The 25,722-nt window shown below is 46.5% G+C and overlaps 2 protein-coding genes across 2 annotated transcripts in view; one reads left to right on the top strand and one right to left on the bottom strand.

The window, feature by feature from the left end:
• The window catches only part of TUBG1 (tubulin gamma 1), a 36,916-nt gene extending 32,607 nt beyond the window's left edge, over positions 1-4,309 (top strand). Inside the window, exons 9-11 of the mRNA XM_060781289.2 lie at positions 1,277-1,429; positions 1,665-1,826; positions 3,761-4,309. Coding sequence (XP_060637272.1) covers positions 1,277-1,429; positions 1,665-1,826; positions 3,761-3,958 — 513 coding nt within the window. The 3' untranslated portion in view covers positions 3,959-4,309. The remainder of the gene's footprint in view (positions 1-1,276; positions 1,430-1,664; positions 1,827-3,760) is intronic.
• Positions 4,310-12,902: 8,593 nt separating this feature from the next.
• Positions 12,903-25,722, bottom strand: part of PLEKHH3 (pleckstrin homology, MyTH4 and FERM domain containing H3) — a 38,854-nt gene continuing 26,034 nt past the window's right edge. Inside the window, exons 4-12 of the mRNA XM_060781285.2 lie at positions 25,379-25,573; positions 24,785-24,942; positions 24,106-24,214; positions 23,665-23,962; positions 22,586-22,793; positions 21,195-21,331; positions 18,222-18,342; positions 16,323-16,554; positions 12,903-13,208 (exon numbers count right to left, since the gene is read on the bottom strand). Of these exons, the coding sequence (XP_060637268.2) occupies positions 16,339-16,554; positions 18,222-18,342; positions 21,195-21,331; positions 22,586-22,793; positions 23,665-23,962; positions 24,106-24,214; positions 24,785-24,942; positions 25,379-25,573 (1,442 nt within the window). The 3' untranslated portion in view covers positions 12,903-13,208; positions 16,323-16,338. The remainder of the gene's footprint in view (positions 13,209-16,322; positions 16,555-18,221; positions 18,343-21,194; positions 21,332-22,585; positions 22,794-23,664; positions 23,963-24,105; positions 24,215-24,784; positions 24,943-25,378; positions 25,574-25,722) is intronic.

Raw genomic sequence — 25,722 nt, 5'->3', positions numbered from 1 at the left:
GCGCAGCAGTTTCGGCAATTAATTGAATTTTAGGCGGAGGCCCTGCCCACACTTCCCATTTATTTATATTTATTTAAAACATTTATATTCGGCCCTTCTCACCCTGAAGGGGACTCGGGGCGGAGCACAGCATATATACGGCAAACATTCAATGCCGGGACACAAATTCTTATATACATACATAAACTTTAAAAGCATTTATCAAAATATTAAAATACACCATTTAAAGCCGTCCTAGTCATCCGTGTAAAATCTATTTGGCCTGGTCATCTTTCCTATTGCCGCTTTATTGCTCTGTCCCGAAAGCTTGGTCCCACAGCCAAGTTTTTACCATCCTTCTAAAGGACAGGAGAGAGGGGGCCGACCTGATCTCACCAGGAAGGGAGTTCTATAGCTGGGGAGCAATCACCGAGAAGGCCCTGTCTCTCGTCCCCACCAATCGTGCCTGTGACAACGGCGGGATGGAAAGCAGGGCCTCCCCGGAGGATCTTAATCTCCGTGATGGCCCTGGGCAGGGCTATGCCTCAGTTCCTCGTAGCCAGACAGCAATTGAGGTTGTGAGGCACGATCCAGTGAGGAGGATGGGCAGGGCTGTGCGGATTTCACAGATCAACACTCGAAAAAATATGGTTACAGATAAACAACTTATACTTCTTCCTCGTGTTGTCTGTGAAATGTGCACAGATGTGTCATTAACAAGCTACTAACCTTGGTGGCGGGTCATGTCACACAGGAGAACAGCACAGCTCTGCCAAAAGCAGCGTCTTTCTTTGCCATGATGTCCAGCTTGTAATGAGCAGCAAACGTTGATGGCGCGACCATGTTGCTGCTTTGCTACTCTACTCAACCGGGACACCTTTCAGGAAGGCAGAAACTGAGCGAGTGGAGGGGGCAGTCACTGAGTGTGGTTGGTCCTTGCCTGCTAGTTGATAGGCCATGTGGATTGTCGCAGCAATCCAAGAGGCGAGTCGTGAAGTTACTGGGAGGCCCAAGGCATCCTGTCTGTACTTGAGGAACAGTCTCGGCGACTTCCTGTGGGGGGCAGTCCTATGTATGTAGAATGACAGGGCTCTCTTGACATCTAAAGAGTGGAGAGGCTGGGTTAGGAAAAAAGGCAGGTAACCTATTTGTGCGGATTTCACAGATCAACACTCAAAGGAATACGGTTGCGGGTAAAACAACTTAAATTTCTTCCATGTTGTTATTGACCCTCTTCTCATGTGATGTATAACTGTTTCACTTCCTCCACCAAATAAATGCCCATGATTATTGACAGGTGGCTAGTGTTCGCAAAACTACTGTCCTTGACGTGATGCGACGGCTACTGCAGCCCAAGAACGTCATGGTGTCCATGGGGCGTGATCGGCAGACAAATCATTGCTACATTGCCATCCTGAACATCATCCAGGGAGAGGTGGATCCCACCCAGGTCAGTGCTTAGAAAATGATTGACCAAACCAGGTTGGCAACCTGGAAGTCTCTATCCCAGTTTATCTTGTTGCTAATGCAATGTGGGCTATGTGATTGCTGTGTATTTACCATTCCACATTCATGTTATCAGGCCCGTGATATATGCTGTAAAAGCCTGTACTCTTTTGAACGAACCTTTCTTAAAATAACTGTGTTCATACTTGCACACACAAAAACCATCTGTATTCCATCAGGTCCATAAGAGTTTACAGCGGATCCGGGAGAGAAAACTCGCAAACTTCATTCCATGGGGCCCGGCCAGCATTCAAGTGGCACTTTCTAGGAAATCACCCTACTTGCCATCAGCGCACAGGGTCAGCGGTCTGATGATGGCTAATCACACCAACATCTCATCGGTGAGTCCGTATGAGATCAGCTCCGTCCCTCCTGTCATTTAGGAAGAAATTTAAGTAGTGGTTCTAGGACCAGGCTTTTGGACAACAGTCATAGATAGCACTGTGGGATATGGAATTGGATATAGAATTGACTGGAATGGTGGTATGGCTGTTAATACTGTTTTTATCAATGTTTTACTTATTGTTTTAATTGTTATTATATTGCTCTGTTATATATAGTGGCATCGAATTGCTGCCAAATGTAAGCCGTTATGAGTCCCCCTTCAGGGGTTGAGAAAGAACAGGATAGAAATAATAATATTAATAATAATAATAAAAATTAAAAAAAACTTTATTTATATACCGTTCCATCTCCCCGAGGGGACTCTGAACGGTTCCCAGGTAACATCACAAAACATACAAAGTAAAAAACAACATAACCGTAAGATTAACAAAACAAAATATAAGCATAAACATTTTCGCCATAACACACATATATTAAAAGTAATCCTGCCTGTTCAAGGCAATTAAAAAATTAAAAGGCCGGGCCAAGATTTGTGCAAGCCCAAAAATTCTAGGGGGCCCAGGAATTAAGTGCAATGCTATGGCAGGCAACAATAATATTAGGTACGGGTCTGTGGCTGTTCATTTCGGGGCCGATTAGAGGAAAGAATCTGGGTAATTGGTAGGAAGAATAAGGCCGTATTCGACAATATGTAGGGCTGAGTTAGAACTGGTCATTTTCAAAGGCTTGTTGAAACCACCAGGTCTTCAAGCTCTTACGAAAGGAGGGGAGGGATGGGACCTGTCTTATTTCCCTTGGAAGGGCTTTCCAGAGGTGGGGGGCCACCACCGAGAAGACCCTCTCTCTCATCTCCACCAACCGTGCTTGTGACGGAGGTGGGACCGAGAGGAGGGCCTCCCCGGAAGATCTTAGAGCTCGTGCCGGTTCATAGAAGGAGATGAGATCGAGGAGATAGGTGGGGCCCGAACCGTTTCGGGCTTTATAGGTCATGACCTGCACCTTGAATTTGGCTCGGCAACTTATCGGCAGCCAATGAAGCTGTTTTAATAGGGATGTTGTATGCTCCCTATAGTTTGCTCCAGTAAGGAGCCTGGCTGCTGCCCATTGTACCAGTTCAAACTTCTGGGCTGTCTTCAAAGGCAGCCCCACGTAGAGCGCATTCCAATAGTCCAGTTTGGATGTAACCAAGGCGTGAACCACCCTGGTCAAGTCAGACTTCACGAGGTATGGTTGCAGCTGGCACACAAGTTTGAGTTGTGCCAAGGCCCTCCCGGCCACCGCTGACACCTGAGCATCAGGCGACAGCATTGAGTCCAGGAGGACCCCCAAGCGCCTTCAGGGGGAGTGTAACCCCGTCGAGCACAGGTTGCCACTCAATACCCCGGTTGGCCCCGTGACTGACCAGGAGGACCTCTGTCTTGTCTGGATTAAACTTCAACCTGTTAGCCCTCATCCAGTCCATCACAGCTGTACTGGAAATAATAATACCAGAAATAAATAATAATAAACAATAATGGTTGGGAACATTGTTCTTTCTACTGAGTGGTTTGATGTTCTCAAAATTAATGATATAGTTCTGGTATTTGAAATGTACTCAAGGAGGTCATTTCTGTATCCTTTTTATTATATTGTTCTAGATGCAGAAAGATTTCTGCAGTTTTCAGGTAGAACTGGTGCATTTTGTCAGCTTTGTTATCTTTTTATTAAAAACAACAGAAACCAAGAATCCATTTATTCTTTAGTCTTCTGAGTGTTTCAGTCTCATAGGATAGCTGTGGATGGGCAAAGAGTGATTGAGTGTTCTGTAGTATCTGTTGTTACTATCATAGCAAGGGAAGTCTTGTCTATTTACAGTATTCCTAATACTAAATCACATTTCCTGTATATCTTTCCTCATGCATTTTCTGAACCATCTTCATTTTTTGTCCAGCTCTTCGAACGTACCTGCCATCAATATGACAAACTACGCAAACGCGAAGCTTTCCTGGAACAGTTCCGCAAAGAAGACATATTCAAGGAGAATTTTGACGAACTTGATGATTCCCGTAAGATTGTCCAGGAGCTGATTGACGAGTATCATGCTGCCACTCGGCCTGACTATATCTCCTGGGGCACACAAGAGCAATGAGTTGGCTTGTAGGAGAACACTCTGCCTTCTGTCATCTTTTCCTCAAGATTTCTCCAGATACATCAGCTCCCACGTCTGTGTGTGAGGGGGCACTCACAGGTCCTTCATGAAAGGAAGGGAATTGGATGCCTTTTGGATGCTGATGCTAGGATCCTTGGCCATTGGCCTCGAGGTTGTTTATATGTGGCACCTTCCCTTAGACCAGGAGTCACCAGGTCTTGTTAATAGCAAGCAGTTCTAGGGTAACTTCTTCTGCTTGTTCTTTTCAAATCTCCTTAAGAAGCACGTTTATCTACTAAGCTGTCTTTCATGGTGCACTCGTATTTATTAAAACACATTTCTGTTGGCATAGGTGCCAGGGTGATTAATGATCTAGGATGCCTGTGGGCATTAAAAATAACCCAAACCTGTATTTCTGCATAAGATACCACCTGGCATTTTATGTTGTTCTGTTTTTATAGGACAGCAACTGTACTGCAGCTATACTGACATGTAAGGAAGAAGGGTGTTCAGAGTCTGAAACTTTTCATATTTCAAGGGATCATAGAATCAAAGAGTTGGAAGAGACCTCATGGGCCATCTAGTCCAACCACCTGCCAAGAAGCAGGAATATTGCATTCAAATCACCCCTAACAGATGGCCATCCAGCCTCTGTTTAAAAGCTTCCAAAGAAGGAGCCTCCACCACACTCCAGGGCAGAGAGTTCCACTGCTGAACGGCTCTCACAGTCAAGAAGTTCTTCCTCATGTTCAGATGGAATCTCCTTTCTTGTAGTTTGAAGCCATTGTTTTCGCATCCTAGTCTCCAAGGAAGCAGAAAACAAGCTTGCTCCCTCCTCCCTGTGGCTTCCTCTCTCATATTTATACATGGCTATCATATCTCCTCTCAGCCTTCTCTTCTTCAGGCTAAACATGCCCAGCTCCTTAAGCCGCTCCTCATAGGGCTTGTTCTCCAGACCCTTGAGAACCTCATTTTAGTTGCTCTCCTCTGGACACATTCCAGCTTGTCAATACCTTTCTTGAATTGTGGTGCCCAGAATTGGACACAATATTCCAGGTGTGGTCTAACCAAAGCAGAATAGAGGGGTAGAATGACTTCCCTAGATCTAGACACTATGCTCCTCTTGATGCAAGCCAAAATCCAATTGGCTTTTTTTGCCACCACATCACATTGTTGGCTCATGTTTAACTTGTTGTCCACGAGGACTCCAAGATCTTTTTCACACGTACTGCTCTCGAGCCAGGCATTGTCCCCCATTCTGTATCTTTGCATTTCGTTTTTCCTGCCATTGATGATTGGGATTGATTTCATTGATTTCCTGGGATTGATGATACATGGAGCTTGTCTTTGTTCATTCTCTCCCTTTCATCTCTTTCTAATACTGTCTGAAGAGGGAGTAGAAAACAATTCCCAAGTACCATATATTTATTGGGTATTATTTCCAATTCTGTTCATTCTTTATTCCAAGGGGAAGCATTCCATAATACAGGGTAAGGGAGCATAACTTCCTCTTTTCAAAACTTAATAAAACCCATTGTATGAATCAGAATTTTTTAATAATGTAGGCACATACCTAAAGTTTTGTTTTACGTAGTTTTGAAGATCAAATTAGGTAGGTGACGTCCCCCATTCTCCATACACTGAGTAAACTGTGGTTGCTTACCTGTAACCATGGTTCTTCAAGTGGTCATCTGTGGAATCCACACCTTAGGTATTCTGGCGCTAAAAGCGGCAGCTCTGGAAAACTTTACTAATAATTAACCTGACTACGGCCCCGCCCTTGCGCTACCAACCACATGTCATGCTGTTCCCTGCCACAGAAGCGGCAGAGACCAGGGCATGAACGATGTGGGGAGGACGGGCGGGGTTGTGTGGATTCCACAGATGATCACTCGAAGAACCATGGTTACAGGTAAGCAACCACAGTTTCGTTCTCGTGGTATCTGTGGAATGCACACCTTAGGTAGATTAAAAAGCCACCTACCGAGGATGGTGGGCGTCATGCCAGAGTCGAGAAAAGGACTGCTCTCCCAAACGCTGCCTGGCGTCGTGACAGAAGGTCGATCTTGTAATAACGGACGAAGGTCAGCGGGGATGACCACGTGGCGGCCCTGCAGATGTCGGCAAGCGGAACGCCGCGGAAGAAGGCGGTGGAAGTCACCACAGCTCGGGTGGAGTGAGCCTTGAGGCCTTCTGGGGGGTCCTTGCCCGCCAGGTGGTAGGCGAGGCGGATCGTTGAGAGGAACCAAGCCGCAAGGCGTTGTGACGACACCGGGGGCCCCCTAGTGTCCGGCCTGTATTGGAGGAAGAGCCGGGGAGACTTCCGGAAGGGCTTTGTGCGGTTAAGGTAGTAGAGCACCGCCCTCCAATCATCGAGGAGATGGAGGGCGCATTCAAGTGGAGACGTGGAGTTTTGGAAGAACGCGGGGAGGACTATGTCCTGTTCTGAATGGAAAGGAGAGGCGACCTTCGGGAGAAAGGCGATGTCCATCCGGAGGACTAACTTGTCCTTGTGGACCCTGATGTATGGGTCGTCGGCCCGGAGGGCAGCCAGTTCGCTTGGTTGGCACGCTGTGGTGATGGCAAGGAGGAACGCCGTCTTCCAAGAGAGGTGGGGGAGGTCGACAGAGGCCAGCGGTTCGAAGGGAGGCTTGGTAAGGGAGGAAAGAACAAGGCAGAGATCCCACACAGGGGGAGGGAGGATCTGGGAGGGGAACGCATTCTTGTGGCCCTGAAAGAAGAGCTGTACCAACGGGTCCTGGAAGGGAGACGGGAGGCGGTGGCATTTCCTAAACGCAGCAATAGCTGCCAAGTAGCATTTGAGGGAGGACAGGGCGAGACCCCTGTGTGCCAAAGGGGCAAGGAAGTCCAAGAGAGTGGGCGCTGGCGCTGTGAGCGGGTTGGCCCGGCCAGCCTGGGCAAAGGTGAACACCGTCCACTTGCGGGCATAGGACCGTTGGGTGGATGGGCGGTGGGCTGTGGCTAGGATATCCCGAACCGCGGTGGAGAGGTCCGCGGTCGGATGTACCAGGGGGTCAGGTGAAGCCACAGGGTGTCTGGGTGGCGGATGGCGCCGTGGGTGACAGTCAAGAGGTCCGGTCAGTGAGGCAGCGGGCGGTGATGGCCGGCTGCCATGTGGGCCAGGAGGGGAAACCAGGGCTGGCGAGGCCACCACGGTGCGATCAGGATGGCTTCCGCTCTGTCATGGTACAGCTTGGAGATCACCTTGGCAAGGGGCAAGATCGGAGGGAAGACGTAGAGACAGGGCCCCGTCCAATGAAAGAGGAAGGTGTCGCCAAGGCAGCCGGCTCGTGTCGGCGTCACCCCCCAGGCGCAGAAGGTAGAGCACTTTGCGTTGTCCGGCGTAGCAAACAGGTCTATCGCTGGGGTTCCCCAGAGATGGAAGAGGTCCACGGCTACGTCCGGGTGGAGAGACCATTTGTGACCCGGTGAAAGGGATCTGCTGAGGAGGTCGGCTTGGACGTTGGACTGCCCGGGGACATGAACGGCTGTGATGTAAATGCCCCTGGCGATGCACCAATGCCACAGCGAAAGGGTGAGCATGAGGAGGGAGCGGGATCGTGTGCCCCCCTGCTTATTGACGTACCACACGACGATGGTGTTGTCTGTATACACCTGCACCGTGTGGCAGGCCAGGAGGTCCTGGAATGTCTTGAGGCCCTTGAAGAGGGCGAGCATTTCCAGATAGTTGATGTGGTATTGACATTTGGCCGGTGACCAGACCCCCTGCGTTGAGTGGCGGCCGCTGTGCGCTCCCCAGCCCCGCAGGGAAGCATCTGCGGTGAGTATCCTGGAAGGGCCTCTGGGATGGAAGGGCATGTCTGCACAAACCGTCGGTCGGTGGAGCCACCAGCTTAGGGAGCGGTGGATGCAGGGCGGGAGGAAGAGGGAAGTCCGCGGACTGTCTCGGAGGAGGTCGAAGTGACGGAGGAACCAAGCCTGTAGGGGGCGCATGTGGAGTCGAGCGAAGGGGGTGACTGTCATCGTCGATTCCATATGACCCAGGATGAATTGTATGTGGGTCGCCGGGACCGACGGGAGGCGGATGGCGGTCAGGAGGAGCGCACGGAGGGTGCGGAAGCGATCCTCGGGGAGGAAGGCGGTCCGGGAGGTGGAGTCGAGGACGGCTCTGATGAACTGGATCCTCCTTGTGGGGGTGAGCCTTTACTTGGTGTGATTCACCACGAGGCCCAGGTCCTGTAGAAGTGAAAGGGTGAAGAGGATGTCATGGAAGAGTGAGCGGCGGGAGCGGGCCACGAGCAGCCAGTCATCAATATATGGAAACACAGTGACGCCCTGAGTGCGGAGGAAGGCCGCCACCGCAGCCATGCACTTCGTGAACACCCTGGGGGCCGTAAAAATCCCAAAAGGAAGAACCCGGTAGCAGAACCCGGTAGCCTGATCGCCTATCATGAAAAATAGGAATCTGGTGGGCGGGAGAGATCGCAACATGAAAGTAGGCATCACGGGGGTCGATCGTAGCAAACCACGCCCCTGAGGGGAGAAGGGGGAGGATGGTTGGGAGAGCCGCCATCCGAAAGGTAGGGGAGTAAACATAAGAATTAAGGTCGCGAAGGTCAAGGATGGCTCGGCGGCCACCTCCCTTCTTAGTGACCAAAAAATAACGAGAAAAGAAAGCCGATGCAAACGAGTGGGGGTGTAACGGGACAATCGCTCCCTTCAACAACAAGGAGGACACCTCCCATAAGCCCTGGGAGGGGCGGGTGGACTTTACGAACCCAGTAGGGGTTAAGAAAGAAAATCAATGGTGTAGCCGGAGTGAACTACGCCGAGGACTCATCGGTCCATGGTAATGGCCTGCTAGGCCGAAAGGGAGGTCGCTAGATGCGAACCAAACTGAAAATGAACCCCGGGCACAAGCTGGTGCCTCTCAAGGGCAGTAAAATCAAACAAACACGTTAAGGCATCACTGTGCCGAGAAGGGGAGGGGGTCTCCAAGGAAGAGGGGGCTGGAGGCGAGACGGCGCTAAAAGCGACATCGCCCTTTCCCTGAAAGCGGGGTTTGGCCAGCGGGGCCGGCCAAGTAGGGTGCTGCTGCTGGGGTGTCTGGGAGGGGGAGACCTGAGGGAAGGGCCTGTTGCCCGACTGATAAGGCCTGCGAGGAAAAGTCGGGGAAGAGGCCCACCGACCTGAAGTGCGAGAGGGCTGCTGCGTGGTGTAGCCAAACTTATGGGCTGCCTGGCGAACCTCCTGTGTTTCCTTGAGTTGGGAATTTGTGTCCGGGTTGAAGAGGCCCGAATTGTGGATAGGTAGGTTTTCGGCCAGCGCTCTGCCTTCCTCCGAGAGAGTCGAAGCGCGGAGCCAGGCATGCTGGCGGATGGCTGTGGATGTTACTAGAAGGCGGCCTGCAGAGTCTGCCGCATGCTTTGCCATATCCTTTTGTGCCCTGGACAAGGTGAGTGCTTCCTGAAGAATCGCTTCCGCTAGAGGGTGCTGGGTATCCAGTAGGTAAGGTAGATAGGAGGACATGAGCTTCCACAGATAGGTCTGGTACGCAGTGAAATAAGCCTCATAGTGCGCCAAACGGGTGACAAAGGCGGCACTCGTATTTACCTTTTTGCCCATGGAATCCAGTTTCCGGCCCTCCTTATCAGAGGGGGTACTTTTCGGCTTGAAGCGCTTGCCCAGCATCATGTCAGCCACCACCGTATTCGGTTGGGGGGACCGGGCGATCCAGGGGGCAGTGGTAAGGTCAACCTTATAGAGCAGTTCGTTCCGCCGGTACACCGGGTTGATAGAGGGCGGCGGAAGGTCAGGGGTCTTAGTGAGTTGGAGGAGGTACGGGATTCCCAGGAGAACCGCTGCAGGAAACTGCGCTTGTTGCTGCTCATCTGACGGGAAGAGGAAATTGTCCACAGGTTGGCGCGGGGCAGCCACCGAAACCTTGAGAGCCCGAGAGAGGTGGGCGAGGAGGGACGTCAAGGCGGAGGTGTCCGCAGGGGCCGGCGGCTGTGCCGCGGCCATCGAATCCAGCTGGACCGAGGCATGGGACCCAGAGAGGGACAAAAAGTCATGGGGAGGCACCTTATCTTCATCAGCCTCCAGGGGTGGACGAGAAGGTGAAGCATGGTGTGGAGCCGAAAGGGCTGGTGGAGCCGGAGGGTTGTGCTCAGGCACCAATACTGGTGCATAGACGTAGGCCCAGCCCCCCGGGGACCGGTGGATGGACTGGTCCCTGGAGTAGGAGGGCGCTCCCCCTGCCCTATGCCAGGTGATGAGGCTGCTGGACGGGCGGCTGGCCCTGGGAGAAAACATTGGGAGGGTATACTGGGAGGGGCTTGGAGAGCGAAAGGGGGAGAAGGCCCGTGTGGCCGACTGGGCCCGGTAGGCCGGGTCCGAGGGAGGTGGGGCCGGAAGGCCTACCTCAGAGAGCCGCGGTCCCACGATGGACAGAGGCGTGGCCTGGGCCTCCAACTCCGCCGATGCCAGAAGCGGGAGGAGGCATGGTGAGGGCCCCTGCGGGCAAGCGGCTGCCCCTGTGTTGGGGGGGGGGCGGGCTGGGCCCGGCGCTGGACCCGCGGCCTGCACGGCTGGGCCTGAGGCCTGCAACGGCGGGCTCGGCGTGCGGCGCGACCTCTGCACTGGAATGAGTGGGTCCGGCGACGTCCGGAGCGGAGCCAGGGACTGCCGGGCAGCCGAAGCCTCGTCTTCCTTCCTCTTCTTTTTCGGCTTAGAGAAGGAGGCGCGGGCCGAGGAGTCAGGAGGCGGCCGTTTGGCGGCGGAAGCAGTTGGCCAGCCGGCGGGAGAAGGCGGCGAGCTGCGAGGGGTGGCACCCTCAGCCAAGGGTGCCACCGATGGAGGGCAGAGCATGGAGGAGGGAGGAAAGAGTGCGCGCTCATACAGGAGCGCCTTCAGCCGGGTGTCCCTCCGCTTCCACGCTTGGGGAGTGAGCGCCCTGCAAGCAGTGCAGGAGGCAACCGGGTGCGCCTCCCCCAGACAAAGGAGGCACTGGTCATGCGCGTCGGTGTCGGGGAAGTTCCCCCCGCACACCGAACATCTTTTAAAGCTGGACGCCATAGGTGAGAGGATAGAAAAGGTCAGGAGAAGAAACTTGGAGCTGCCACTTCCGTGGCGGAAAAAAGGGAACTGGGCGTGACTCGTGGTTGGTAGCACAAGGGCAGGGCCGTAGTCAGGTTAATTATTAGTAAAGTTTTCCGGAGCTGCCGCCTTTTGGCGCCAGAATACCTAAGGTGTGCATTCCACAGATACCACGAGAACGAAACCGATTTCTGCCGTTTGTCATTACTCTTGCCAGCATAGCAGGCATTTCTTTCTGGATGTTGGTCTTCAAATCTTGTAGGGTCCTTGGACGGTTCACATAAACACAGGATTTCAAAAAACCCCATAGAAAAAAAATCACAAGGGGCCAAATCTGGAGAGTGGGCCGGACACTCCAAATCCGCTCAAAAAGTAGGCCTCAACGTTAAAAGCACACTCCTCACTGTTCCAACGCATGATGGCAACTGAACTGTGTCAGGATAAAACTTTATACTCCCGCCTCTCGAACGAGACCACTAGCGCTCCGCTATGTCTTCAACCGACTGAATGGCGTGCATTTTAAAAAAGGAAGTTATGCTGCCTCACCCTGTAGTTGTAATAGTTTCCACAACAACCAGGTAATCAGAAGTTCAGTGGAATAAACATGGTTATATTATTCTTGTTTTTAACTGTCCAGAATTATCCATTAGCAGCTGACATGCCTACTATATTACAGTAGAGTCTCGCTTATCCTACATAAACAGGCTGGCAGAATGTTGGATAAGCAAAAATGTTGGATAATAAGGATTAAAGAAAAGCCTATTAAACGTCAAATTAAATTATGATTTTACCAATTAAGCATCAAAACATCATGTTTGACAACAAATCGACAGAAAAGGCAGTTCAATACACTGTAATGTTATGTAGTAATTACTGTATTTACAAATTTAGCACCAAAACATCACAATATATTGAAACAGCTGTTGATCCGGGCGGGAGGCAGCCTGCATCAGATAATACTGAATGTTGGATGAGTAAAGGTTGGATAAGTGAAACTCTACTATATTAGTAATCTTGCCATGTTACTGCATGCCTCTAGTTTCCAGTACAGCATTTTAAATTCTTTCAAAAACAATGTGTCCCTCACTTTCTTCTTTCAGAGTACTGCTCTTTTCCTATCAAATGGGTTGTAATTGGCCTCTGTCTTCCACCCATCCATCCCTGAAAAAAAAAGTGTTTTGAAGCAAATCCCTTGTTCTTTTCAAGCTGATTAAGTCACAAAGACTCATTTTGTTTGCAGAGGCATAGCTGTAGTACTGGGCAGCTTTCAGAAAAGCCAACAGTGGCCTTGGTTTGGGGATGGAAAGATGGTTGCTAACCTTTATTGCCCTTGTGTTACATGTACATTCTTGCTGAATTGTGTACCAATGAAAACAAAAGCCCTCTGCTGGAATGTGTGCAAAGAATGGAAATTGTCCCTATGGGAAGTGTGTTTGTGTATACATTTAATATTGAAGACCTGCTAGATGAGAGCTGGGGAACACATTTAGTGCACCTGCTGCTTTGTATGCTGGCAGATCCGACTTTACAGAACACCCTATATTTAGTTTGTCTCACAAGGCAGGTTTCCCCTCTAGTTATACTCACAGCAGTGCTAATAATCCATGGTTTCCAACCTAATTTGTTTTCCAAAAGAGGAATTGTAGAAGAGCCAGGCACTGGAGGGGAACTCCATTTTGGGATAGCATTTACTGACCTTTTGTGTCTCTTATGCAAGGTGTGATACGTGAGTGGAAAATAGTCAACTGCAAATAAAATGCAAAAAAAAAAATGTATGTAGGAGTCCAATTTTTGTACCTCTTTTTAAGAAAGGAAAAAAAACCCAGTTTTTTCAGGATGCCAAAACAAAAGACAGGAAGCATAGTGATATAAATATATTTTTAATACAAGTTGGGGTGGGGAATCCCTCTGCACAGGAGAGAAAACATAGTTACCAGCTCCTTAGGAGCATAAATTACCACTAGTATCCCTGCTACAAGTATCTGACTGGAGAAGGCACTGGTCCTGGACAGCAAGGATGCTGTCAGAGCAAATAGGAGTCCGTCAGCCTAGGCAGAGTTGCGTATTTTGCAGTTTGAGTGAAGCCTTGGTTAGTGTAGTCAGTGAGAGTCTCCTGTTGCAGGGTGGTGCTGAATATGCTTGCCTGTAGATGCTACACAATCTCCTTTGCCTGAAATCAAGGCAGAAAATCACTGTGAGATAAAATGTCATTCCACCCCATCGCTGGCAGATTTATGGCTTAAGCCTGATACTTGGAACCATTTTTGCACAAGAGTGAATAAGATACATCTTACAGCCTCAGATTGTGATTGGTCTTCAAACAAAATATCTAGTGGGTTGTTGTAGGTTTTTCTGGGCTATATGGCCATGTTCTGGAGGCAATTTTTCTCCTGACGTTTCGCCTGCATCTATGGCAAGCATCCTCACTATCTCTGAGGATGCTTGCCATAGATGCAGGCGAAACGTCAAGAGAAAAATTGCCTCCAGAACATGGCCATATAGCCTGGAAAAACCTACAACAACCCAGTGATTCCGGCCATGAAAGCCTTCGACAATACATTAAAATATCTAGTGCTACTTGCACTCCTGATGTGGTTATCTGTGGATGGGGCAACTAAGTGTCCAATCTTCAATGCAACTGAAGTTGATGGGAAATGGGATAAGGTCCCTGACCCTTCCCTGGTTAGCAACACCCTCTTGGGAATCTTTGTTGGTGAGAGGATTTTGTACTCTGTGCAAGAGGCACAGTATCCAAAACAAGTTGCACGCGCAAGTGATTTTCCAATCCATCACTAATAAACAGATTCCAGCCAAAATGTTATACTGAGGGCGTTATGCTATTAGACTTCTTGGATTTGAAAAAAAAAGTCTCTCAGCATGTCTTAATCCATTGCAGATGGCTGCCCCAAATAATTCCTCTTTCCCTTTTTGGCCAAGGCCAGGAACAACAAATGAGTGGGAAAGGATGTGCCCTAATGATAAGGATGGCAGTTTATATTCTGCAAACTATTCAGCTTCCAAAAATGATCTTATACTGAAAGAAAGATACACTTATGTTAACTACTGAAAAGGATCCCCTGGTGGCGCAGTGGGTTAAACTCTTGTGCTGGCAGGATTGCTGACCGACAGGTCAGCGGTTTGAATCAGGGAAGAGTGGGTTGAACTCCCTCTGTCAGTTCCAGCTCCCCATGCAAGGACATGAGAGAAGCCTCCCACAAGGATGGTCAAACATCAAACATCCCCAGGGCAATGTCTTTGCAGATGGCAAATTCTTTCACACCAGAAGCGACATGCAGTTTCTCAAGTCGCTCCTGACACCAAAAACAAACTATTAAGAGGATAGGTATTTATTACTGAAGCTGGGCAATGCAAGAGGAGATCTTAAGAGCCATTGAATAATGACAAGATTGTCACTACAGCTTCAGCTCTGCCCCTCTGTAGGTATAGGTCAGGGGTCCTCAAACTAAGGCCTGAGAGCGGCCCTCCAAGGTCATTTACCTGGCCGTTGCTCAGGGTCAGCCTAAGTCTGTAACGACTTGAAAACACACAACAACAATCCTATCTCATCAGCCAAAAGCAGGCCCACACTTCCCATTGAAATACTAATACATTTATATTTGTTAAAATTGTTCTTCATTTCAATTATTGTATTGTTTTTAAGTGGTTTTTGCATTACAAATAAAATATGTGCAGTGTGCATAGGAATTCATTCATGTTTTTTTCAAATTATAATCTGGTCCTCCAATAGTTTGAGGGACTGTGACCTGGCCCTCTGTTTAAAAAGTTTGAGGAACCCTGGTATAGGTAAAGGTTTTCCCCTGACATTAAGTCTAGTTGTGACTGACTCTGGGGGTTGGTGCTCATCTCCATTTCTAAGCTGAAGAACCGGCGTTGTCCGTAGACACCTCCAAGGTCATGTGGCCAGCATGACTACATGGAGCGCCGTTACTTCCCGCCGGAGCGGTACCTGTTGATCTACTCACATTTGCATGTTTCCGAACTGCTAGGTTGGCAGAAGCTAGGGCTGACAGCGGAAGCTCACGCTGCTCCCCGGAATCGAACCTGCGACCTTTCGATCAACAAGCTGAGCAGCTCAGTGGTTTAACCTACTGTGCCACCGGAGGCTCCCTCTGTAATGCTACCCAAACCAGAGGGAATTATAAAGAAATCAGATTTCTGTAATTCTGTTTACTACTTGTTTGTTTCAGATTATGGCACCTGTCATTTTAAATGTACTATCAATGTATTTTACATACATTCTTTAAAAGAGTGCTTTTCACGTTTTTCATTAGAGGGAGTTTCTGGAGCTGAGAGCGTGTGACTTGTCCAAGGCTATCAAGTGAATTTCCATGGCTGAGCAGGGATTCAAACCATGATATGCAGAGTTGTAGATCAGCACTCAACCCACTGTACCACACTGGCTTTTGTGGATGTTGCTAGCATGCCACATAGCCTTTTCCAGTCCTCTTTGTCAGTGTGTCTGGGTGAAGAACACCCAGAACAAATTCCCATCAAAGGGAACAGCTACATCTGAAACTCCTAAGTGTTTAGCTTGCAATCTACAACACTATCTCCTTGGGGTGGAAGACAAAATAGACTGGCTACCAGTCTTGGTCCTGTATGCAGTATAGGAATAGTATACTGTTTTTAGCTACCTTTTAAACATGTGCATTTTCTTAGATCTATATAAATAAAAATGTAATGTTTGTTTGTGGGATTAACATAACTCAAAAACTACTGGGCAAATTGAGACCAAATTTGGACAAAATACACCTATCAGGCCAACAAGTGACCATCACTCATAAAAACACTGAAAAACACAGCAGAAGAGATTTTAAAGCCAAAATATAAAAAAATTACAATGCATGCACAAATCCACATATATATATGCGTAAACACACATATATACACATATACAGAGATGTGTGCATACACATATATACACACAAAACACGTATACACAAAATGGGCCACAGCAATGAGTGGCAGGCGATGGCTAGTTAGGAATAAATGTCCTTGTCTGATCCTAATAGGAAAGAATGATATAATAGAAATGTCCAGCACATCTATTTCATAAACACGCCTCTCTTTTTCTACTAGCACCATGTGTTTTTATACTTCTACATCTGAAATCAATACTATGCATATCCTGTTTTGCCAAAAGCACCACTCCCCTTCTGTGTATATATGTAAGCCTCCTATCCCTTGTCATTCTTAGCATGTCAAACACCAACTATATCTCAAAATCATGCCTAGTGCTTTAAAAAAGGAGCTGAGAACTTACCTCATGAGCCTCTGCATCAAAGAGGGCAAAACCAAAGGCCAACCACTTGTCCACCAGGCTGAGATAGGTTGGTGTGGCCCCCGGTTGTCTCATCACTTGAAACGGCTTCCATCTGCCCATGCTGGCCTCTTCCAGAAGATGGCTGTGTCGTCTTTCCTTCTGTCCCACCTTCTGCTTGGCCAGAGAGGTGCCATTCCAAAGTCCAGCAGATAATACTGCAGTGATAAATCCCCTGGTGGCACAGATCTTGGAGTCAGAAGGCAGAAGAGTAAGACGGAGGTACAGTAGGCTGACAGGCAAGAGCCTGGCCAAAAAACCTGAGTTGAAAAGTTGCCATCCAGGTTCTGCAAGTTGAATGCAGCTCCAAACCGGAGTGCTTCCTTAGAGGCAAGCACACAGCTATGGAAGGCCAGTTTGTAAGCCTATAGAGCAGGCATGGGCAAACTTTGGCTCTCTGGGTGTTTTGGACTCCAACTCCCACCATTCCTAACAGCCTCAGGCCCCTTCCTCCCCCCCCCTCCCCCGCGCAGCCACTTAGGCTATATTTAATATATTTTTTCTAATTTTTTTTAATTTTTCTTCTCTTTCCCTTTTTCTTTTTTCCTCTTTTTAACTATAATTTAATTTTAAATGTGTGTGTATGTATGTGTGTGTATATATATATAATTTTAAGTGTGTGTGTATATGTGTGTGTATATATATATATATATATTCTCTTTCCTTTCTTCACTTTCCCTACTCTCCCACTCCCATCCTTATCCTTCACACCCTCCTTCTCCCCCACCCTCTCCACATCTTTTCTGGAAATCTATATAAATAAAAATGTAATGTTGGTTTGTGGGATTAACATAACTCAAAAACCACTGGATGAATTGACACCAAATTTGGACACAACACACCTGTCAGGCCAACAAGTGACCATCACTCATAAAACACTGAAAAACACAACAGAAGGGACTTAAAAGCAAAAAGACGCTGCAGCACATGCACAAAAACAACTCCCCCAGCAAACAAAACAAACCATAGCATAAATACACTCTCTTTCGGACTACAGCTCCCAGCATCCCCTAGACCAGGCCCTTTAGGAGAGGAGGATGACCAAATGCACTGCTTCCAAGCTACAAGCTTTCTTCTCCTTGGATTTCTTTGAGAGCATCCCAATCCCTGCATATTAGCATTTTCCTATTTCTGGATTGCAACTCCTAGCAATCCTCCAGATAGATAAGATAGATTAGACAGAGATAAGTAGGTAGGTAGATTGATCAGGAGGACTGCTGGGAGTTGCAGTCCAAGAATAGATAGAGAAGGAAGAAGGAGGAGAAAGAGGAAGTGAAAGAAAAGGGGGGAAGGAAGAGGAAGAGAAGGAAGGAAGGAGAGAATGAAAGAAAAAAAGGGAAGGGAAGGAAGGAGAGAGAGAGAAAGAAGGAAAGAAAGGGGGAAGGTTGGCCACAGCAATGCGTGGCAGGCATAACTAGTCTATATAAATAAAAATGTAATGTTCGTTTGTGGGATTAACATAACTCAAAAACCACTCGGTGAACTGACACCAAATTTTGGACACAATACACCCATCAGGCCGACAAGTGACCATCACTCATAAAAACACTGAAAAACACAGCGGAAGGGACTTTAAAAGCCAAAATATAAAAAATACATTACAATGCATGCACAAACCCACATATATACAAATATACACATATGCACACACACAAAACATATACACGGACGGCCACAGCAACACGTGGCAGGGGACGGCTAGTAAGATCAATAATTTTTTTTAAAAAACAAAAACAAAACACCTGGAGGGCCGATGTTTGCCCATGCCTGCTATAGAGGAGAGGATAAAGAAGTGTTACATTGTTCTTCCAGGCTTGACCTTTCATGAAGACTGATCCTTACCTTCTTAAATAGCAGTGCAAATTCTTGGCTGTCGCATGGGACACTGTCCACAGTTGGGCGCCCATAGTGCCTGAACCAGAGTCTTGCGGGGGGCTTCCAGTATTGTTCTTCCCCAGTCAAGCTAGATATGAGAGACAAGTAAAAAACGGCCTTTCAGGGCACTAGGACACCAAGCTCCCAACACTACCTATGTGACTGATAACCTTTCATAGAAACTGGGCAAATGGAAAGGACTAGCTGATAAGATCAATGTGGACTGCCAAATCTGGCCTGCCATGTCATTTTATATGGCCCTCCAGATGCTGGACTACACCTGTATTCCTCATCGTTATACATCATTACTAGCAATGATGGATGTTGTGATACAGTAACATCTGGAAAGCTGCACTTTGTCCTGTTTATTTAGGATAGTGAATAATTTAGATACAAGGTTTGTTGACATGATGTCTGACTTCAAACCTCACAGCCAGCAGTGTTATTTAGTTCCTATCCCCAATCCACATCCCCAAAAGTTATGGGAATTGCCGTTCAATAACATTTCTGTATTTATTTATTGACTTGCTATATTTCTACCCCACTCTTCTCAACCCGAAGGGGACTCAGAGAGGCTTACAGTTTGGCCACTTCAGAGCCACATTGCAAAAACACAGTGTATAAATATAATACAAATCAAAGCACATTTAAACATAAAATACAAGACAAAAATCACACAAAGCATAATAAGAAATAAGATATAAATATTAAGCATTTAAAACATTTAAAACCAGAGTGACAACAAAACCAGCACTCTTATGTTATTTTTATATCTTTTTTTTCCTTTTCTCTTTTTTCCCTTCTCTTTCTTTTTCCTCTCTCTCTTGTCTTTTGGTTATAGGGACTTTGGTGGTAGCCTTCTAGGCGCTTAGTTTTTTAAGAGTTTTTTTTAATATTTTATCTATAATGTATTTTTAATGAAAACTCTCAGTAAAGATTATTAAAAAACATTTAAAAGCAATCACAACTATCTAAAAAGTTTATTTCGCTAAACTCAGTCATCAGTGAAAAACATGAGCCAGCGAGAAAAAGAAGAGAAGTCTCCACAAAATAAATAAATAAATAATCTGAAAACAAAAACAAAAGTCCCCACACTAAAGCCCAGGAGGAACAGATTCAAAAGTTGAGAATGGGCAAAGAAGTCAGCAGCCCCAATCCAAACAAAGTTTCAATATTAAGTTGATGGTCAAAGGGGGACTGGTTGTAAAATTCCCCAGTACTGTCCTCCTATAAGGTATCAGTGACATGAAGTAACTTCGGGCTATGGCTAGCTAGTGGCGAGGTCATGGGACAGTAACAGGAAATGGTGACAATGGCGGAGCAGCTCTGCTGCACCAACCTTTCCACCAACTAACATCTGGGGACTCGCATTGGGTAAAAACGAAAGTGCACTGACCACTTTGTAAATCTATATAAATAAATATTGTAATGTTCGTTTGTGCTATTCACAGAACTCAGAAACCACTGGGAGAATTGACACCAAATTTGGACACTATGTCCCTAACAACCCAATGTATGTTCTCCACTCAAAAAAACAACAAAAACCAAAAGCAGAAAAGGAGAAACTGCATGGCTACAGAGACCCATGGCCACACACCCCTCCTCCTCGCGGGGAAACAGCCTGCCGTTAAAGCCAGGCGCACGTGCATGGCCACACACACACACATAAGCGAGTGGAGTGGAGGAGGTGGAGGTAGTCTCCTCCTCCTTTCCCTGTTGGAAGAGGAAAGGGCGGATGAGTGCCAGCAGCAGCAACGGAGCAAGGAAGAAGGGGAGGAGGAGGAGGGGGGAGGGGGAGGAGGCGAGGAAGGTCCATGGTGCTTGAATGAAGGACCTTCTTTCTCTCCCTCCCTCCCTTCCCTTCTTTCCTCCCTTTCCTTCCTTCCTTTCTTTCCTTCTCCTTCCTTTCCTTCTTTCCCTCCTTCCCTTCCTTCCTGTCCCTCCTTCCTTTCCTTCCTCCCTCCCTTTCCTTCTTCTTTCCCTTTCTTCATTTCCTTCCCTCCCTCCTTTCTTCACCCCCCTCCTTTCTTTCCCTTCCTTCCTTCCTTCCTTCTCCTCCCTCCCTGTCCCTCCTTCTTTCTTTTCTTTTCTTTCCTTCTTTCCCTCCCTCCCTTTCTTTTTCCTTCCTTCATTTCCCGCCTTCCTTCCTTCTTCCTTTCCTTCTTTCTATGTAAGATATAAATACAATATTAAATGGAAGGGACAGTCAAGAAGTAACGAGAGAAGGAGGGAAAGAGGGAAGGAAGGAGAGAAGGAGGGAGGGAAAGAGGGAAAGAAAGAAAGATAGAGAAGCAAGGAAAGAGAGAAGGAAATTAAAAAGTGAAAGGAAAAAGGGAGGGAGGGAGGAAGGATGTAACCAAAGAGCAAAGAAAGGGAGGAAAGAAACAGGTAGAGATGGAAGAAAGATGAGAGATAGGGAAAGAAAAAGAGGAAAGGAAGGAAAGAGGGAAGGGAGGAGAGAAAGAGAGAGGGAAGGTTGGCCACAGCAACGTGTGGCGGGTACAGTTAATATATATATATATATAGAGAGAGAGAGAGAGAGAGAGAGATAGTTGGCTCTCAGTATCCATGGATTCTCTCTGGATTTAATGACCCTTTGAATAAGTTTGACACCCCTGAACTATATGGTTCAGCACTATTCACCCTGCCCTGTCTTTTTAGCCACCCAACTAAAGGTTTCTTACCTTTTTCTTAAATCTGCACTATATGCTTATTTTGCACATTCTGCTAGTTTTTAGGAGGCCCTCACCTCTATAGCCATGTGCTTACACCTCTTTCGATGCCCCCATATTTACTAATTTATCTGCACAACTACAAAAGGTTAGGATCTTGCTGTATTTTAAAAGTTAGATTTGTCAACATATTGTCACTTCCTGGGCTCATTCCTCTGTCCCCTTACTGCTGAGACACAAGTTACAGTTCTATGTAAAGGACACTTACTTTTCAAACCTCGCAAGGACATCTGCCACCAGGGCATCCTCTGGAAGGGGGCATCCATGCTGCCAGCTTTCCTCATAGAGGACAAACGAGTTGGGGCTACAGGCCAGGCCCAGGCGCAACATCAGTTCCCGGGCCACCTGGGGCGAGGAGACAAAGGAGGTGACAGGAGGCCTGGCCATTTCCAGCAGGAGGGCACTCAGTGCTGCAAAGGGGACACAGACAGGGTCAAGCATGCTGAGGAAAGAAAGCTGTGAGGGAAGAGGGGATTGCAAGGTGAATTCCTGAATGCTTGGCCCTCCTGATGAAGACAGAGGCAGGATCTTTGAACAAGGGTGAGCACAGTGCAGCCCTCCAGATGTAGATGGACCAGCTCCCAGCAGTCCTCAACTTTGGTTATGCTTACTAAGACTGATGGAAATTGCATCTGACAACATTTCCCACTTTTTTTAAAACACTTGTTCCCTATTTTTTCATATGTGATGGACATGTAAAAAAGCTCAAAAATATTGGAAGGACATACACGAAGAATTCCAAAAAATATTGGGAATTTCATTCCCAAGAAAACCAGAGTTCTACTTATTAAATATTACTGACTCAGATCTTACCTTGGCCCAAAATAAAGATATTTTATTTACCTATATTTCAACTGCAGTTAGAATATCATATGTAAAACTTTGGAAAATGGACAAAACTCCTGAAGTAGATGATTGGATAAATAAAATACAAGAAATTAGAGACATGGACAAACTAACGTTTTTGTTTTGTTTTTTTAAGAAAAGCTTGGGAAGTCCAATAAAAAGAACAGATTGGTCGTCCTTTGAGAAATATGTGAAAGAGAGGAGACAGAGAGACAGAATTTAGCAATGTGTTTTTGTGGGGCTCTTTTTTTTTCGCCTATTAGTTTACGATTTTATTATTTTTTATACATTTATCTCTGTCTTTTTCCTTCTTTATGAATAAAGGAGTTTTTTAGAGGGAAATGAGAAGTAACAAAAATAGTTAAATAAGAAAATATATGATTTAGGCGAAGATACAGAATGGAAGTCAAGGACCTTTCTTTCTTGTTTTTAAAATATTTTAAAAATATTTTTAATTTTTATTTTTGTATATCTCCATTTATTCTTAATACTTTCCTAGTTTTCTATAAATTTGGTGTTCTCCCACTTTCCTTGTAAATCCTATCCAAATCTTCGTATTTCTTTGTATATGTATAATGTAATAAAAATCTATTTTTAAAAAAACCCACTTATTCCCTATCTGGGTAGATGGAAGTAACAGCATCAGTATCTCTTGGATTTGTCACAACTTTCTACACACAGTGATGGATTTTATTTGAAACTGAAACTATCCTGTTCCCACCACTGCTAACTAGGTTCTTGTCCTCTGCTCACCTCTTGGATTGTGGTATGGGAAGTGATGGCCACCTGGCACGTGTCAGTGCCAGGGCAATGCACAGTGCACACCATTTCTTGGCGTCTCATTAACCGTGTGATCTCATCCAGTGAGGGCACACACTCCCGGCCTTTGGTCTTGCACAGGGCCTCTGTGATGAAGTGTCCATACATAACCATCTCTGAGCCGGGGAACTTATTTTCTGTCCTGTTGGGTCAAGAAAGGGCTGGCGTTAGGAAAAAACAAACAAAAAAACCTAAAGGCATGTGGTGCTATGTTTCCTCTCCACAAATGCTTCTGGACCCACAAGGAGATTCCCGGCACAGAAGCTGCAAGTTCGTTTCATGTATCAGATCAACGATCTTCCTGCTCAGTTTCCTGTCTACCAGCAACAACTGAGGCAAACCACAAGTTCACATGCAGGGCACGATGGAAATATTCTTCCCTGCTTGTCAACCCACCATCCGGTAATCGGAAATATCCTGTCTCTGAGTGCAGAGGCTGGGAGGGAAGACAAGGAAACTTTTCCTGACTGGAAAACGTCAAGCAGAGGACCTTTTCATCGGCCACCCCAAGACTGTGGAATAACCTCCTGGAAGAGATCCAACAGCTAAATGAGCTGTCAAAATTTAAGACATAATTAAAGACCTATCTCTTCCGGCAGACCTACCCAGTCCGTTTTAACTATGACTTTTAAATCATATTGAATATTTATTGTGTTTCAAGTTTAGTCTCATGTATTTTAATATGTGTGTGTTTTAATATATGCTTTTATGGTTGCATTTTAACTATGTTCTAACATGTGATTTTATAAATGTATTTAATTAACTATGTTGTGCCACGCCTAGAGCTGAAAGAAGAGGCAGATAATAAATACAAATGTACTATTATTATTATTATTATTATTATTATTCTAAAACTTTTCCCCATGAAAAAGAGCTGTGCAAATTTAAAAAAGGGACAAAATCACCCCCAAACTAGTAGAGGGGCAACTGTCCACTTAACTCTCCGCCTTATAACATGAACAAAGCATGAGAGCAACCACCTCCAAACTTCTTTTTCCTTCCCAAAAGCTCACCGTTGTAGATGCAGCTGCAAGTAGCACAGTACAGGCAGGGAAGGCAGGAACGTGCAGCTCATGCACGTGAGCAGTTGCCAGTAGCGCAAGTCTGAGGGTGCACCTGGCATCGGTGGTTCTGTTGTTTGCTTTACCAGTTGGCAGTAGATCTCATCCACTAGAGGTGGAAGGTCGTGGCAAGTCTGCAGCACCCCTTGCATGAGCAGGGCTGGCTCTCGCACCCCCTCCAGTTGCTGCAGGGAGTGAAAGAGCTTAACAGCTTCATCACGGAGCCCTGCATACCCTTGGCCACCTGGAGCTGCAGAATACAAGCAGGAAGTGATATGAGCTGTTACTCAAATTTCCATGTACCCAATCCATCTAGCATCCAGTCCCATACTGCCAAAAATTAAGGCCACAATTTTAATTTTAAAAGTAATGTGTCAGGAAGGAGTCACTCACCTGCATAAGGAAAAGGCAACAACGGTGCATAAATTGGGCCACCCGTATAACACAGTACGGGGTTATTGTGATAAATTTGATCCAAGATTTCTGGATTATTACGGTTTTCCTGGGAGGGAGGAAGAAAAGGGTCTGAGAATCATTCCAATTCCACACAATCAGTACCAGAAATCACTTTACAAAGCTGGTGTGAATGTGAATGCTGGTGGTGGCTAACCAACCGCATGGACCTCAGATTCAACCACCCCACTACTCTGGACTAGATGCATGACTTTCAGTGTTCTCCAACCTAAAGCCCTCCAGATGTGTGGTCCCATAACTCTCATCATCTTGATAATAGGAATTTAGTTCAATATTCAGAGGATTGATCAGAGAAGTACATTTTGAACAATCCACACAATTGTTATTTCAGCATTCATAAAACAATTCTTAATTGTTTTCTTAATTCTTAATTCTATATATTTTATATATAAAATATATAAGACTCCTCTCCTGACCTTCAGAATGTAAACCATTCTGTGACCGTGTAATCCTCGCACATTTCTAAAAAATTTTTTATCTTCCCAGCTTCTTGACTGCCAGCTAAGATACTGATCAACCTCCCACGATCATTCCTAGCATCAACACTATGATCTTGTGATGACTCAATCTCCAGCCACTCCATTCATGTTTTCCTCACCTCGATGTCACACATGAGAATCTGGGTGGGGGTCTGCACAGGGGCCTTGCTGACAATGACCTTCTGCAAAGCACAGACCCAATGCACAGCCTCATTTAAGTGTTCTGTGTATAGTCGGTAGCAATGTTTCCTGCCAAAAACCGTAACAGCCCAGTATCCTGGAGAAGAGGGAAAATGAACATGTTATTCACAGAAACAATAGAGGAAATGTGCAGTTCCTCCAATCCAACTTCAATGCTACAGTTATTGGAAAATGTTCTGAAAGATAACTGTTGGGATCCAAGGTTATCCTCACTACCATCCTATATTCCTGTGCATAACACAGAGTGAAAGCTTGGGAAAAAATCCTTTTCTGGACTTCATCTCAATGTCCATGCTGCACAGGGATTCTGGGAACTAAAGTCCAAAAATGTAACCCCTCAAATCTCTACAGAAGGCATGCAAAAGAAAGTTGGTTGGAAAAGAACAAGCCTTGGGTTGCCCACTAGTGCCATATACACAAAACAAAAAAAATGATTAAAGTTCAAAATACTGAAGGCAGAGAGCCAGGGCTTTCTTCTGCTTTTGAGCTATGAACAAACACAGATTCTTTACCTGTCTCTTTGTAGGTCTGCTTGTCTGGCCACAGCACAGAGCAAAGGCTAGTGAGAACAAGAGAGCCAAGGCGCCGGGCGCTCATCTCACACCCGCTGTAGTAGTCAAGGGAATCCTCTGTCAGAACGAACCAGTACTTGCGAGGACGCAACCATGGGGTTTTAATACCACCCCGGACTTCTCTCTGAAGCCAGCCTGGAGGATGCAGACAAAAAGGGCATGATGGACCCTGAATTTAAATCAATTCCTTCCTTGGTTGATGAAAGTACTTTCAATCGATCCTGATTACAATGAGCTACAGATGATCAAATGATCTGGAATTTTATGCAACCACTGAGTATAAT

The sequence above is a fragment of the Anolis sagrei genome, chromosome 6 (genome assembly GCF_037176765.1).
Source record: "Anolis sagrei isolate rAnoSag1 chromosome 6, rAnoSag1.mat, whole genome shotgun sequence".
Taxonomy (NCBI): Eukaryota; Metazoa; Chordata; class Lepidosauria; order Squamata; family Dactyloidae; genus Anolis; species Anolis sagrei.
This window is presented reverse-complemented; position numbering and strand designations above follow the sequence as displayed.